General features: G+C 43.0%; 1 protein-coding gene across 1 annotated transcript in view; it reads right to left on the reverse strand.

Moving 5' to 3' along the window:
- Positions 1–2262: 2262 nt before the first annotated feature.
- Positions 2263–16973, reverse strand: part of LOC115080421 (mesotocin-neurophysin MT-like) — a 29918-nt gene continuing 15207 nt past the window's right edge. The window contains exons 2-3 of the mRNA XM_029584566.1: positions 4946–5150; positions 2263–2461 (exon numbers count right to left, since the gene is read on the reverse strand). Of these exons, the coding sequence (XP_029440426.1) occupies positions 2412–2461; positions 4946–5150 (255 nt within the window). The 3' untranslated portion in view covers positions 2263–2411. The remainder of the gene's footprint in view (positions 2462–4945; positions 5151–16973) is intronic.

Consider the following 16973-nt stretch of genomic DNA (forward strand, 5'->3'; position numbering starts at 1 on the left):
TGTGAAGTGACATCAGACAACAACCAACAAGGATTGAATTGCACAGGCTGGGTAAAGAAAAGAGTGGAGTAGCTTGCTTGTTGCAGTGGTTACTACCCCGAATCAATTAAGCCTGATACTTCACTTGGAATACATATCCAGCGCAGCTCACTGCTTCAACGGCAGGGGGGAATGAATAAAAGAGGATGTATATTCAGACAACAACGAACAAGGACTGAATTGCACAGGCTGGGTAAATAAATAAGAGTAGGAGTAGCTTGCTTATTGCGGTGGTTACTACCCCTAACCAATTAAGTTAGATACTTTACCTTGATGCGGCTCCAGCACCACTCTCTGCATCAATGGCAGGGGGGAAGGAAATTGGAAACAAAAAGATACCAATAAGGGCCAAGAGCAACAGATAAGTATGAGAAAAATAAGTTTGAAGGCTTGCTGGGCAGACTGGATGGGCCATTTCTATGTAGCTTTTGATTGGACTATTAGTCTGAAAAAAAAAAAAAAGCCTGCATATGAGCTCACTTCTGGGTGTGTGAATCTGAATGGTGTGGAACGAGCACTTAAGGTTTTAGTAATCAACACGGAGTGCTTAGACATTAGGTATTTTAATCTATTAAATTATTATAAAATATTAGTGTGCTTGGGCTTTCTTTCTCTTCTCGAATAGCCAGTAATGCTAGCCAAGATGGGATATCAGAGGAAGTGATACTGAAGATTTCTTAGCTTCCCTCTGAGGCAAAATATCTGTTCAAAACACGATTCTGTGTCGTCATCCATTGGGCTCACTATACAAATGACAACCAGATGAAGAAATGCCACCATTTTAAGTTAACTCTGTCATTCTGTGTAAATTAATGGATTCACAAAGTATGTACCAAGGGTTACATTCCATTTGAAGTTCCCCCTGAGGCAGAAACAGAAGTTTTGAAACACGGGCCATGTTGGGACGGGATGTGATCTATGATCTATTAAGATATGTTTTATTTGCAGTTATAAACATTTTCAAAAAAAGAGTGACATTTGCCAGATGATTAGATGTAAGACTATGAAATTCAGTTGAGTTGACTGGTAAAGTCTATTATGATGGCATACTAATACAACATTGATACTTCATATCAGCATAGTTTTGTCAAGTCATTACCATGTCTCAAGTACCTTGGTGAACTTTTATTTTTTAAACATCTCTGAATTGTTGTGAATGTGGAAGGAAAGAGAGGAGCCCGTTCCTTGGGTCTTGACTGGTCTTCCTCCTTGTTGGAAGAAACGCAGGGGACCTAGGCATTGAAGTCTAGCCCAACAGCTCCCTGATGTCTCCATTAACTAACCTTGAAGTAGAAAGGGGGTTTCATTTAGTTGGAAAGCTCTTTTGTGAAAAAAGGATATTTGTAACCATTTGAATTATATTGTATAGCATTGTGCGGAACTAATAGCTCTATATAAATACATATTAAGGTTGATATTAACAATTTAGATGGATTTCGAAGTTAGCCAGATAGACATATACGGCTAACTTAGTCGGGATATTCAGCAGCATGTCTATGTCTATGCTGCTGAATATCACCATAGTAAGTGCTATTTAGGCAGACAAGTCTTATTCATCTAAGTTTAGATCTGCTATTGAGCAGGTCTAACTTACCAGAATATCTTATCCAGCTAAGTAATGCCACCCTGATTCACCCATTGCCCGCCTACAATTTGTCCAGCTATCTAGCGGCCGCTGAACATAATCGGATATTCAGCAGCTGCTTCATAGCAGTCTTACTTATCCAGCTATCTAGTGCTGAATGTGTTTTGAATATCGGCCTCATTATTTTTAGCAACTAAACACTGCACAGAGACCACTGATCAGTTACATGTTGGGGTTTTCTTCTACAAAGAGCCATTTATTCAATGCATTCTTGTGCAGAGCAGCTACTGGGGGAAGAAAAAAGAGGGACTTAACAAAATCAATACTGGCCAGTTTATCCAAACCATGAATCCTCACTGACACTGGTCTTCAATGATTTAATGCTCTGGAATGTGGTGTTGAATGTTTACATAAGAGATGGGTAAAAAGCCCATTGAGGGTGACAGGACAGTTTTAGACAATGTTATGACTGACATCGTGCCCCATGGCCCTAACAACACTAAGCATAATAAGATCGTGCTTTCTTCCGAAATCCAAAGGCCAGTCATAAACTTTCCCTTTTCCACATCAAATTGCTAAATGAAAGGGGGAATCGCTTTTTATAAGGTTTATTCGTCTCAACAATATTTTTTTTTGTATACACATCTATGTACATTTATATTCTTTGAAACACACGCAGCTGCAACTTCATTGCAACCTAGAGGATTCCTGTTGCTGTACGTCTACAAGTTTTGCATCTTCATATGCTGTTCTTTCTTGTCATTTCCAAAGAAAAAATATGCTTGGTCTAGGAAAACGCTGGGTCCTGGTCACACGCTGGGTCCACGATGCAGCTCTCTAAATATAATAGGACACAAAAAAAACAAGCGATACGTTAACAGATATTCACAAGAGTTCTCCTGCCACGCGCTTCGACCTTCCTTCTTCATGGGAAAACACACTATGCCTGCTCACACCCCTCCCCCCTTTTTTGGTCATTCATGGCTTTGCCTCTCTGCCTCACTCATTTTTTCACACCCCTTGTGCTCTCTACACGCATGCAAACCCTTTTTCACATGCCCAGTTTTCATCCACTTTAATCACACTATGCACATGGTACAGGGGAGCCCAAGACTGCAGTGGGATTGGAAAACTTGCGCATGTTGCTGTTGTGGGGCACTGCTACATTGATGAGCATGAGTCACTCACACTGATTGGCTTCCAACTATGGGTGAACTGAGACCATGGTCTTAGTCCTTTCAACATACTGAGGATGATAACCTTTATGGAGGAATCTTTTTCTGAGATTTTTTTTTTAGCCTGCTTTTGAAGAGCCATATCATCTGTGCCTATATTTCTGCCTCATAAAAACTGGCCAATAGAAGTATAAGGATAAACTTTCAGTTGTGCTTCTACCTTAACAGTTATGCTTGTACCTCTAAGACCATACAAACCAACCTCTTATTAAAAAATAAAACCCCAAAAAATGTGTTTGAATAATTTGCCATATAAATAATATGCAGTAAACCATTTTAAATGAAGGTGTAAATATGCAGGTACACTTTTGAAGCTTAATTGTATGCATGTAGTTTTTAAAATGCCCCCTCCTCGTAGAATATATCATTTTAATGTTGTTGAAAATATGCATACACTTTCAGGAAGCTGAAAATATAGTAATGCAGATTCAGGAAATCAACCCAAGCAACTCCTTATTTTACATGGAGATACCAACGAACCCTGTAAAAATGTACTCCATTGTGTATCAAAGATCTCAAATGACCACCAACTGCATGCAATAGAGTTAGATCTATTCTCTTCTGAAAGACTCGAGTATTAATCTTACCCCAATATTCAAACAAAATTTCCATGTTTATGTCTTGTGACATATCAGGGGAAAAAATTTGCCTTTGTTGACCCAGCACACTTAGAAATGTTTTTGTTAGATAAAAATCAAGTTGTGATTTCAGAGAACGATGGTCATCAAAATAAATAATAACTCTTATCTCTTTATATTTATCTGTAACCAGGGAACATAAGGTTTTTTGAAAGGGTGATCCCTAGGTTATATATATATAAGTAAATATATATATTTTTCTTTTTCTCCCCAATTATATATATGTTAACAAATTAATGATATTATCAGATATTATATGATTTTGTTTGCAAATGTATAACATATTTTCCTGTTATTTCATGAAGAAGTCTTTAATGAAAATAATAAAGTTTAAATAAAAAAAAGAAGGTGCATATAGTAGTGCAGAAAAGAAAAGTGAGTTAAGACTAAGACCCAAAGAGGAAAATCTGCCAGAATGTTGAGCAGTCTGGCTAGCACTGCTGCAATACGATATCCGAATTTTTGCTACTGGAAATCCCAGTTATATGGAGAGAAATATTCAGAAGCCTAGTTGAACTATCTGAAAATTTCCCTGCTCTTACCTGGTTAAAAGTATGCATGGGGAATCAACAACGTGCCTGCTTTTAGATGGGTAAAAATGAGATGGTCCTAGAGACGTGTTTAGATTTATTTATTTATTTAAAGGCTTTTATATACCGGAGTTCATGCACTTGTGCATACCACTTCGGTTTTCACAGAACAAGGAACAGAAAATTACATCAAACAGATTGAACAATTAAACAAATATACAATTACATCCAACAATTGGGTATAAATAACATGGCTAACTTAGTAGGAACTTAGAGTTTGAGGTAAAGGAGAGAAATAGTACCAAGTGGTAACAGAACAATGTTAATGGCTAAATAATAAATATAAATAGTAAATACATATATATTTATATATAAATATATATATATATATATATTTATATATAAATACATATATATATATATATATTTATATATGTATATAAATATATGTATTTATGTATAAATATATATATATATATATTTATATATAAATACATATATATCTATAGATCAGGGGGATTACATTTCCAAATCTGCACCTTATGTTCCAGGGAAGACAATATGCACAGAAAGAACAGGTGTAAATCTCCATGGATACTTTTTTCCCTGCGGAATTTTCAACGAGAAAGGATGTTTACTCTGGGGCAAGAAACTGCAGACTCTGCATCAGTGCAGGAACTCATGAAAATTGCCCCCATGAACTGCAAAGCTTTAAAGGCACATCTTAAAATTATGGATAAACAAAGCTAACTTTGGTCATCTCTTTTTTTAAATAGCAGATCATTCTGTACTACATCATCTGCCTACCCATGACATCTTCTGGCCACTAGCAAATTAAGAATTTCCATATTTATCTCCTCCTCCATCCCGGCATGCATGAGTGCTGTGTGTCATGGCACATCGCAATAAGGCTATTACCATTATTGCAGCAGATCCCAGAGGCAGCGCAGTTTCCTCCATTGTTGCCGCAAGCTTTTCTTCCGGATTCACAGGGCGAGGGCAGGTAATTCTCTTCCTGGCACCTCGAGGTTTCTGAAGTTCCAAAGTAACATCCCAGTTCTTCTCCGCAGCAAATGCTAGGTCCAAAGCAGTGTCCCTTGTTCCTAGGACCACAAGGGATACACTGAGGGAGGGGGAGGGTGTGAGAAGAGGAGAGGATATCATATTAAACAGGATAACAGTAATCGGTCATGCGCTTGCAGTGAGGCGCCGCAGCCCTTGAGTGACACTCAGCATTCCAAATCACATCTGGTTAATCCAAGCTTAGTTTATCCAGATGCTTACGTACCTATGACTGACCAGTTCCTGGGTAACTTTGGTCTGTCAGAGATAGGCCGGACTTCATCTTCTGATTACCTTTTACTTTTTTTTACAGTTTGGGAACTAGAAGTTTGATATTCAGCGCCACTTAGCTGGCTAAGTGGCGCTGTTTGAATGTTTGACTGCACTTAGTACCTGCCACTTAGCAAGCCTTTAGCTGTCTAAATAGCTAGATAAGTGAGGGGCGGGATGGGGGTGTTCTAACTTAGTTGGATAAGTGCCAATATTTAGCCTTATCCGGCTTACTTACCCAGATAAATCTAGAACAGCTATTTGGCTGTCCTATAGTTAGCCAGATAAACTTATCCGGCTAACTATAAGATACTAGGATTGTGGCACCTTGAATACTGTGTACAATTCTGGTCACCAGATCTAAAAAAAAGATATAGTTGCGATGGAGAAGGTACAGAGAAGGGCGACCAAAATGATAAAGGGGATGGACCAGCTCCCCTATGAGGAAAGACTAATGAGGTTAGGACTTTTCAGCTTGGAGAAGAGACGGCTGAGGGGGGATATGATAGAGGTGTTTAAAATCATGAGAGGTCTAGAACGGGTAGATGTGAATCGGTTATTTACTCTTTCAGATAATAGAAGGACTAGGGGGCACTCCATGAAGTTAGCATGGGGCACATTTAAAACAAATTGGAGAAAGTTCTTTTTCACTCAACGCACAATTAAACTCTGGAATTTGTTGCCAGAGGATGTGGTTAGGGCAGTTAGTATAGCTGTGTTTAAAAAAGGTTTGGATAAGTTCTTGGAGGAGAAGTCCATTACCTGCTATTAATTAAGTTGACTTAGAAAATAGCCACTGCTATTACTAGCAACAGTAACATGGAATAGACTTAGTTTTTTGGGTACTTGCCAGGTTCTTATGGCCTGGATTGGCCACTGTTGGAAACAGGATGCTGGGCTTGATGGACCCTTGGTCTGACCAGTATGGCATGCTCTTATGGCTACACTGCTAATTTGTTCAGCTAGATGCAGGCTGAGCATTAGCCTCCCTGATGTTCCTATAAAATCTTGAATTTAATGGCTTGGGATGTTAAAAGAATCAGGGCTGAATCCCTCATATTTGATAACTGTAGCATTAAGTAATGTTAAGATAAACCAGACTCATTTGAGAGGTAGGGCTGAACATATGCCCAGTTGTATCCATCACTGTTAACTGTGCTGGACTGTTTTAGCTTATGGGGGAAATATGGATTCAGAGCAGTGTTCCTGATAGCAGTCCTGAATTATAAAGGGTTTTTCCCCTTCCATTTTATTCCTGTGGAAAATCCCCCTTTTTAAGAAAAACCTACTGATTGTAGAAGCTGAGGGAATATAACGATATCTTGTTAACCAATTAATAGTTCTGTTGTCCAGCTAATTAATAGCATAAATATAAATAAATTGGAACGGAGCCTAAATTTCCCTAAATTATTTCATCTGGCCAGACCTATCTAGACCTGCTTTTACAATACTGCATGTAGGAATTTGTAGGTTTGATTTCCCGAGGTAAAATGGGGACTATAAATCCTTGCATGCAATGGGCGTGATAGCAGAACTGGATCGGCCTGGTCAGTGGAAATGAAGCAAGCTTAGCAACATTAGCTTTTGCAGCCTTTTTTTTTTAACTAGAAAACAACCAGAACCATTGTCTTAACTCCAAGTTATCAGGGACACTTTAAACAAGTCCTGATTCTCTCACCTCTAAGTTTCTGGGATTTGTAGTCCTTTCATTTTTCAATGACAAAAATAGAACAAATCCTGGAATACAAACAAGTGGGAGATGACCAAAAACAATTCTTTGGCAGTTGCCTAAACCTGGGAAGCAAGTGCCTGAGTGCGACAGGTCACGTGGGAGCAGGGTCCTCTTTTGCCAAACCTGGCACTGGCAGCTTCTGTCAGCTTGTGATGGTCCCTCTGGATTTGCTGGGGTTACCATGGAAACCATTGATTTCAATGAGGCTCATAATTATGGGTTGCTATAGCAACCCTCAGCAGATCAATGGGTTGCTGCAGTTTGCTTAGTGGTTGGTACAGTTTTAAGTAGTTTGTGCTGTAAATACATCCTATAAATTTTAAAGGAGTAGTAGGTTTCAGATTGCAATATCAGCTTCTCTGAACCATCTGCATGACCCCCTCATCTGAAACACTGTAATATAGAATATGACAGCAGATAAGAACTGTTAGGCCCTTCTAAGTCTCCCCATTCTCACTCCTGCTGTAATGCCGAAGACCCCAGCTGATCTCTTCCTTTTCCCTCATTTCTTTGCAACTAGGTGTGACAAGGGTACTTGTCCCCATGAGTGTGTATATGTTTCTGGATTGAGCAGCACAAAGATTTTAAGTGATTTAATATTGACAAGCTGCTTTTAAGTTCCATGCAGGGAAAACATCCATCAACTATGTCAGCTCTTTACTGAGATAAAAGGGAGCTATAGCAAGAAAACCTGCAGAGAACTGACAGTGAATGCAGAATAAATGTTCACTGCTCTTCAAAGTCTCCCCCTCCCCTCCTGAGGACAGCCAAGCTGTGAAGTTGCAGGAAGTGTGTTGGACCAATGAGAGCCTCAGAACTAACCAGGCCTATTTTTAAAGAAAGGTGCTGCTGTGGGCTGCTGAAGGCGGGTCACAGTGGCCAAAAAAATCACTGATTAATGTCCAATCATTCTGTGGTCTCACATCCCATGGGTTGCCACACAAGCGCATTCCGTCTTTAAAAACGATTGCCCTTGTTGGTATCCAGGCATCTCTTGGCTAAGTTCCAGTTGGCAGTTGAGACATCTTCAGCAGTTACTTGGAAAAAGGTATAGAAAAGATTTTAAATAAATAAATAAATAAATAAATAAATAAATAAAATGAAGAGATTAGGTGAAAAAGCTAACCAGAATTTTACGAAGAGAGTTCTCAAGAATGCAAGGAAGGGTATTAGTCTCGGGCAGTCCCATAAGATATGCTGCACTGACTCTCTGACTGCGCAGAAAGAGCACAGGGGGTCTGCGTGTATGATTGCTTCCAGCATCCTTCCTGTGCATATTGCCCCGTGCATGGTTCTCCATGAAATATTCCTGTATTTTATTTTGGTGTCAATTCACAGTAGTAGCTTGTCCACTCTGGTCCTGTCTCACCTCCTAATATGGCCCGCCAAACCGTGTCTGGGAGAGATACTAAGGCTAAGTAGTGGACACTGGAACCATCAATTGATATCGTTTTTTACGGTGTATTTCCTCAAAGGTTGCAGGTGGAATGTTCTGCAGCCTGCTAAGGCTTTGGAATGGGGGAGGGGGAGCTGACAAGGGAGGGGCTCTGAGGATGGGGCCTATTAACAGGAGAAGGGGGGGATGGAATATGGGCAAGGACCTCCGGCACCCCTCATGATAGGGTGGACAGATTCATGGGACCCTTGATGTTAATCTCGCAAACAGCCCCAGCTAGGGATGGTAGGTCATCTATTTTTACCCGCTGTGCCAATTCGGTGGGCTGCACCCATGAAGTGCGGTCAGCCATTAATAGGTGGCCGACCTTGGTGATTCTCACCGAGATGAGCCGACTGCATGCTGCAGAGGACCCCCGCAACTCTATGCCTACAGCTGGGCTTTAGAGAAGAGGTTCTTTCAGGTAGTTCCCCTCGGGGACAGTCGTCTTCCTCATCATGGAGACTTAAAAAGATCTCAATAGAAAGGTTGCAGAATCGGAAGGTGATGAGCATACCATCCTGACCAAATAAAGAGCTGCCAGTCATACTGCAACCCGCTCACCTGGTGAACGAAAAAGGCGGCTGGGGGTGCCACAGGGAGGGGGGTTTTCATACAGAAATCTCTGCAGGACCTGCAACCTGGCTTTGAAGGCACAGTAGCCCCTGTCTGCCTTCCTTCAAAGGAAGAGACAGGACTCCCGCAGAGACCCGATGCTTCTTCTCTGCCCAGAAGAAGTCCAGCAGCTTCCTCTGGGTATGGGCTAGAAACTCTGCAGGAGGGCTCAGAGCAGTCAGTTGGTGCCACAGCATGCTGGACACCAACTAATTTGCTACCAAGACTCTCTCCACAGTATAACACTGGTCATAGCAGCCCCGACCACGACCTCAGGTGAGCGTTCCCCTTCTCTTTGAGCTCCTGCTGATTCACTGAGGCTGCAGTTTCTCGCATGGTAAGATGGATCCCCGGGTATTTTATGGATTCCCGGCTCCAAGAAAAATTACCAAATACTCTCAGGAAAAGGTCCACCCGCTGCAGTGCTATCATAAGCCCAACACATTTTACCAAGTTGATCTTGGTAGAGGATGCCGATGAATAAACCTGCTGGCAGGCTCTCAACCTTTCCAGATCAAGTGGGTCCTCAATCATGAGGAGCACATCGTCAGCATAGGCAGATAATGTGACCTGGAGTCCGGGTTCCTGCAGTGTCAGCCCAGTAAGCCTCCTGTGCAAGAGGTACAGGAAAGGCTCAATGGCCAGCGCATACAGTTGCCCGGACAAGGGACAGCCTTGATGTACTCCCCTTCTAAATTCCAGAGGAGCTGTTAAGGACCAGTTAACTTTAACTAAGTACTCGGTGAACAAATACAGGAGGCAGAGAAGACCCATGAATCGAGGGCTGAACACAAACTCCTGCAGAGTCTGTATGAGATACCGGTGAGCCACTCTGTCAAAGGCTTTATCCTCGTCTAGAGACAGTAAGGCTACTGACAGGTTCTTCCACAGCAATAGTGGATCAGGTCCCAGACTAAAAAGTTGTTATCAAAGATCGAGTGGCCTGGGACCATGTAGGATTGGTCTTGGTGGATCACCTGGTTCAGCATGGACCCTAGCCTCAGCGATAGTGCTTTGGCCAGGATTTTATAGTCCGTGCAAAGTAGTGAGTCTGGGCGCCAGTTCCACAAGTTGCATGGATCCCCTTTTTTAGGGAGCAGAGTTATCACTGCTCGACGACACAACAGCGGCAACTCTCCAGTCTCTAAGGCTTCCTCTAGGATCTGCAGGAGATCGGAACCCAGCAGATCAAAAACCTGGCATACAGTTGCCCGGACAAGGGACAGCCTTGATGTACTCCCCTTCATCAGGCCATCAATGCCTGGTGTTTTGTTGCTAGGCAACTGGTCCAGAGCCTCAGAAAGGTTCATTAGAGCCAAGGGTATCTATAGCTTCTTTCTGCTGTTCTGACTGACAGTGGGAAGCCCTTCCCACAAGATTCTGCAGGAATACGAGTCGACTGACTCCAGGGACAATAGGGTCAAGTAAAAATCCCGGACAGCTGCCCGGATTCTCTCTGGGTCTTTGAAGGAGGCTCTGTCGGAAGACAACAGGAGGTTATCTGATCCTACTTGCCCCTCCTCTTCTCCAGCTCATAGAAGAAGTGCGAGCTGCAGGCCATTTTCTGAAGGAATTGGATCCAAAACCTTACTAAGGCTTCTCGACATCGCTGCTCCTCAAGGTGACAGAGGGTACATGTCTTCTCAGTGTATTCGTTAGAGATGTGTATCGTGTGATCGATCGTCTTAACGATCGATTTCGGCTGTGGGGGGGAGGGAATCAAATCGTCGCGGTTTTGTTTTTGTAAATATCGTGTAAATCGTAAATCGGGGAGGGCGGGAAAACTGGCACACTAAAACATCCCTAAAACCCACCCCGACCCTTTAAAATAAATACCCCACCCTCCCGAACCCCCCCAAAATGTCTTAAATTACCTGGGGTCCATTGCATTCCCTAAGAAACTCAAGACTATAAGTACCTGCATGCATGGCAGTAAAATCAGGACTGGACAGGGCCGGTGCTAGCATTTTTGCTGCCCTGTCTGAAAAATTGTTGTGCTGCCCTTCCCCCGCCCCTGTTCTTTTATTTTTTTTTTAACACAAAATGTTTGTTGTTTTCCCCAATAACCAACATAGAATGCATCTGATGAAGTGACCTATCCTCAAAAGCTCATGCTTTAATAAATTGATTAGTCTATAAGGTGCCTCACGACTCCTGTCATTTCAGCACACAATAGAATCTGTCAGTCTTATATTCTGTCCCAATCCCCCTTCCCCTGCCAAAAAAAAAGCCCTGTTCCCTCTGGCAATCAAAACTATGAAAATTAACACACTCTCCCAAACCTATTTTACCCATCCACAGGTCTCAAATTTCTAAACTGTGCAGGAATGATCCCCAGGTGCTCCTTCCCCACTTACCGGTAGATAAAATTGATGCTGGCTGGGCCCTGTAGCTGGCACCTGGGGCGGATTGGCCTATCGGGGGATTGGGCATTCCCCGGTGGGCCGGTCGCTCTGGCCATGTGGTCTGCCGAGCGCGACCGTGACAGAGCTGTGCTCGGCAGACCATAATGGGCCGGCCTGGGCGGAAAATCCCCGAGGACAATCTTTACCCAGAATCCTCCCCTGGCTGGCACCAGTTTGTTGTACAGAAAAACATGCACTGCTGTGGTGCCAACCAGAAAACCCTGCAAAAAAAATACACTTGGAACCCATATAGTACTAAGCCTAATTTACATATTTTGGTTGCCTTGAAAACAAAATCATTTGTAGAGGCCACAATGCTTAATAGCTTCTGGGTAAACTGAAATTCAGGTTACATTTGCAAGGCACCTAATTGCAAAGATTGTGCATATTTGAAAGCCCCTCGCAGAATGCAGACTGAGTTTCCATCACAAAGTAAACACTGAGTCAAAAAAATTGGGTTGCTATACAGCTAAATATATGCACCTACATTTAGTGGATGTAAAACTGGAGTATGCCGTTAGGTACATTAGTGGCACGCCAACTACATGCCCACATTTAATACACACCCATGAATCACCTTTTATAAAAATGTGGACAAGTTTGTACCCCTTATGAATGTGCGTTCAGTGTTTTAGGCAGCAGAAAATCCAGAGCTGACACATGAGGGGGGCTATTTACCCAGCCTCAGGGAGCCATTGGTCATACTCAATTGCGATGGGGGAATTTATTCTGGGGTTTCGTGGTTTGGGGGCAGGCTCACCTGCAAGGCCAAACTGGGCTAAGATTGCCTTGAAAAGCACAATGTACACACCAAAGTTATGCTCCAAAAAAAAAATAGTTTACTTAAAAAAATAACCAGTACAGAAAATAAAATTTCACAGTTCTCAGTCCAGTACAGCCATAAACAAAGCCATAAACAGTTCAAATCTCAACATCACAGTCCACACTCAAAACAAATCTTCTCTTCACCTTCCCAGATCCCTTGGGGTCCCAGAAACACACAATGCCTCTCTTCAATAGTTCCGGTCACTCGCAACAGTTCAGATTGGCTCCAGGCCATCTCACCCCCTATTCTTAGACAGAGACAGTTTCCCCAGCCCTGCACTGCACTGAAGCTCCAAACAGGCACAGCACTTTTTTTTCAGGTCCTGCAGGCATCCAAAACACTTCTCTTACTCCCTGAAATCTTCACGTTTTCATTTTCTCACTTCTCCAAACTTCCCTTCTTCCAGTCTCTCTGAGGACTTGTGAAAGCACCCAACTCCTCTCAGCTTCCTCAAAGAACTTGTTCCCTTCCTCTGCCTCATGAGAGGCACATTTTATACTCCCAGATTTGTGCATCCCCCTTTAGGGTCAGAGGCCCATGTCACTCAAGTAAACGGCCCTCACACCCTTTGTCCTCCTTTTGAACTTCCCTTTCCAGCAAGTTCCCCATGTTAAAGCATAACACACCCCACCGGAACTCCCATTGACCTCCCAATGCTGGAAATGTTTTCTTGTGACACATAAATCCCATTCTTTTCCATCACCAGTCTGCCATCTCGTGGCTAGTGGGGGACTACACGGGTTACTTCTCTTTTTACCAGGTAAGATCTGCAAAGAGATATATCTAAGGAAACAGAGAAAATACTGGAGTCAGACTTTTATGGCTCCCTGAGGGGAAGGAGTTAAGAGTTATTGCACGGTGAGGCAATAAAGCAGGAACTCCTACACATCTTGTATCATTTAAGCTGTTTAAGAAAGAAATTCTGCAAAATAAAACAAGTATCCTCCTCCTCCTCGTCTAGGTCTTCTTGGATCACGTTTTCCTGTAAGTCAGTATTGAAAAGCTTCCATTGGGAATGTTCTATTCTTTCTACATGTGGGTTTCCTCATTCTTTATGATATTTGAATTCTCATTCTCAGGACAGATGTTTAGTTATTTTCTTATGTAGGCTCCCACTTCAGTTTCCGTGTGGTGATATTGTGCTGAGCTAAAAGACTGGAAGGGATCCACAATGACTTTATCCAGTAGATATAAAATGAATTCCCAGTGGAACTGTTGCTTTATCCAGTCCCAGAAGCAAATAAGATAACTCTGCAAGATCTCTCAGCCAATCAGGTGTGAGTTTGTATTTGAGGCATATGACTGTGTTCAAACCCCAGAGGGAGAGGACAGAGAGCTGGAGAGAGAGAGAGCTGCAGAGAGGGATGGGTGTGTGTGCAGCTGCTATCTGAGCAGCTGGGGAGTTGGAGAAAAGACCTAAGTTCTTGCAACCTGTGGGGCCGATGCAATACGGTGCGCTGAGCCGAGCGCACTGTTAACCTGCAGTCAGACGCAGGTAGAATAGGCGCTAATCAATCCCCTAATGCAATAAGGGGATTAGCGCATATATAACGCGCGTCCAACACGGAGTGAATGTAATAGCGATCTTCACATGCAAATGCATGTGAATGAGGCTATTAGGCATTCGCTCCCGATGCAAAAAAAAAAAGTGCATCTCGGACACACATTTTACTGTCATCTATTAACGCCTGTCATCTATTAATGCCTGCCTCCTTGCTAACGCAACACCCTAATTTTAATAGGGGCGCCATGCGTGCGTTAAGAGAGCAGGCGCTGACCATTCAGCGCCCGCTTTCTACGTGACTTTATTGCATTGGCCCCTTAAGAACCAGAAATAAACTGCTGAAATTCCACCACCTGTGGATTTCCTTTGTCTAGAAGACAGATGTGAGTATGAAGTGGGAGCCAGAGTGTTCAGCCACGGGTTGAAGAGCATGTTCCCCTGAAGAACAAACAGGGTTGAGCTGCTTGAAGCTGAATAATCTTTTAGAACCAAGAATTTCCAGAGATCATCTTCACTTACAAGACTGGAAAACCATGAGTTGTGGTTTCCCCACGGAAGCCTGTGTGTTAGATATTTTAAAGCAGTGGTTCTCAACCGGTGTGTTGCGACACACCAGTGTGCATCAAGCACCGGCAGGTGTGTCGCGCTCATCCTGGCCTCCCGATGCTCTTCCCTCCCTCTCCTCACCCCAGCGAGATGCACACAATTCTTAGACAAACACTGCTGCCGTTCCTGCCCATGCTATCAGCACTTTCAAGCCCCGAGGGGAACGGCGGCAGTGTTTGTGGAAGCCAGAAACAACATGGCCTTTTCTTCTTCCCGCCCCTGCGGCCCGGAAGAAAAAGTGATGTTTACCGGGGACGCGGGAAGAAGAAAGGGCCATGTTGCTGCTGCTGCCGCTGCCAATGTTGTGTCCCAAGGCTCCCACCTGGTCCCGCAGTGGTAAGAAGGCAGCACTCAGCTGTTTGCCAGTGCTTTGATCATTGCAGCGCAGAGCAGTCAGATGAGAATGTGGCCGCAGAGATTTCCTGCCACACTGCTGTTTGGGAAATCCGTGGATTAACTGCCCTGGGTCTCTGATGAATGAAGTGGCAAGCTGCCTCCCAGATAAGATCAGTGCTTGCCTCCTGCTAATTGCATGGAAGGGAGGACATTAAAGGCACTTCGCACATTTCAGTGATCTAATCACTGTCATGGGTAATTTCACTTATGGATGCTCTTCCTCCGCTGGATGTAGTGAGTCATTTGGCAGACCATTGCTTTACTAAGTATCAGCCTATATCTGTCCACTTAGTCCAAGGACAAATTTCTAAGCAGACCTGGAGTTTTGAGATGAGGGATGTTAAGCAAGGAAAGGGAGAAGTATTACAGGCTGGTTACAGAAAGGAAGCTGAGCAAGTTCCGTCCGTCCACAGAAGATCTTCAATGTCTATCAATTCTCATCCTCAGTGCTCTCCCCCTGCTGTTTCAGCACTGATACCCCCAGTTGGAGCCTGCCCAATGTGGCAGACCTGGGGCAGTTAATCGACGGATTTCCCAAACAGCAGCCGGGCAGGAAATCCCCGCAGCCACATTCTCAGCTGACCACTCTGAGCCGCAATGATTGCAGCACAGGCAAACAGCTGAGTGCTGCCTTCTTACCCTGGGGGCTGGGGGATGTCACTCCTGCTGCAATTCCCAGCCTGTCACAACTCTGCTTTAATAGCCGCATACCTGGCTAGCTTGTGCTGTAGCTGCCATGTGTGCTGTGGGTGGGAGTGAGTGAGTGAGACAGAGAGAGTGAGTCAGCATGTGTGTAAGTGTGTGAGAAAATGTGTTTGATTGAGAATGTGCATGTAATTAAGAGAGAGAAAATGTGTGAGAGCAAGAGACTGGTCAGGGAGGTGACGTGTGTGGTGAATGTGAGAGAGTGGTCAGGGAGGTGACTGGTGTGTGTGTATGAGTGGTCAGAGAGGTGACGTGTGTATGTGTGTGAGAGAGAGAGATTGGTCAGGGAGGTGACTGGTGTATGAGTGTGAGAAAAAGAAAGAATAGTCAGGGAGGTAACTGGTATGTGTGAGAGAGAGAGATTGGTCAGAGAGGTGACTGGTGTGTGTGAGAGAAAGATGACTGATGTGTGAGAGACAGAAAGTGTGTGTGTGTGTGTGTGTGTGTGTGTGTGTGTGTATGTGTGTATAAGACAGACTAGTCATGGGTCCTAAGGAAGAGGAGAGTGAGGACAGAGCTTCAACAGCTATTGTTGCTTCTAGTTTGTGCTATTGGCCTACAAGGGAAAGGAGTAGGAGAGTTGCTGGAGAGGGTAAGTAAAGGTAGCCTTTTAAGTTTATCTTTCTTGCTTGACTGCCTTTTTAATTATTGGGTATTATATGATGAATTTGCTGTTTAAAATATTTTATTGGTGTTTAAAGAATTTGTAATAATTTTGTAAGTATTTAATGATTGGATGTTATTCTGTTCATCAGTTGTTTTAAAACATTATATTTAATATTCTAGTTTTAGAATTATTATTTTACATTTCTTGAGGAAAGTATAAATAGAAATGCGGAGACAAAAACTGAACTGGAAACAGCAAGAAGTCAGACTGAATGTATGCAGTGCAACAATGGAAAAACAAAAACATTAATTGATGGTCACTTTATTCTGTATTTGGTGAGTATCTGTCTTTGTTCTAGTTGTCTGATCCAGTTACAGGTATTCTGCAAGCTTGTAGTTTCTGTGTAGGGATCTATAGCAGCTTGGCTAATAGGAGGTGTATTGGTGTTTAGGGCCTGGTTAAATATTTATAGAGTTGCCTTTACATAGGTAAGATTGTTACTATTTGAACGAGTTCCATAATGCAGGTGTAACTTTGTGAGCATTAGTTTGTGTACATTATTGCAGATCCTGGGAGTCTGTTAGGTGCTATATTTCTGTTTCCATTTCTTCAGTTTTGCACTGAATGCAGGGTGCTTTTTTGGGTTTTCATTCCAGTTTTTGTCTCCATATTTGAAATTTGTGGTCTTTTTGTACTTGGTGAAGGCCGAATCTATGTGTGTGATTGAGGTGAGGTATTTTACTAGCATGTAGGTATTTGTATCAATATTATTTGTTGTGTTTT

Source organism: Rhinatrema bivittatum, chromosome 1, assembly GCF_901001135.1.
Source record: "Rhinatrema bivittatum chromosome 1, aRhiBiv1.1, whole genome shotgun sequence".
Lineage (NCBI taxonomy): Eukaryota > Metazoa > Chordata > Amphibia > Gymnophiona > Rhinatrematidae > Rhinatrema > Rhinatrema bivittatum.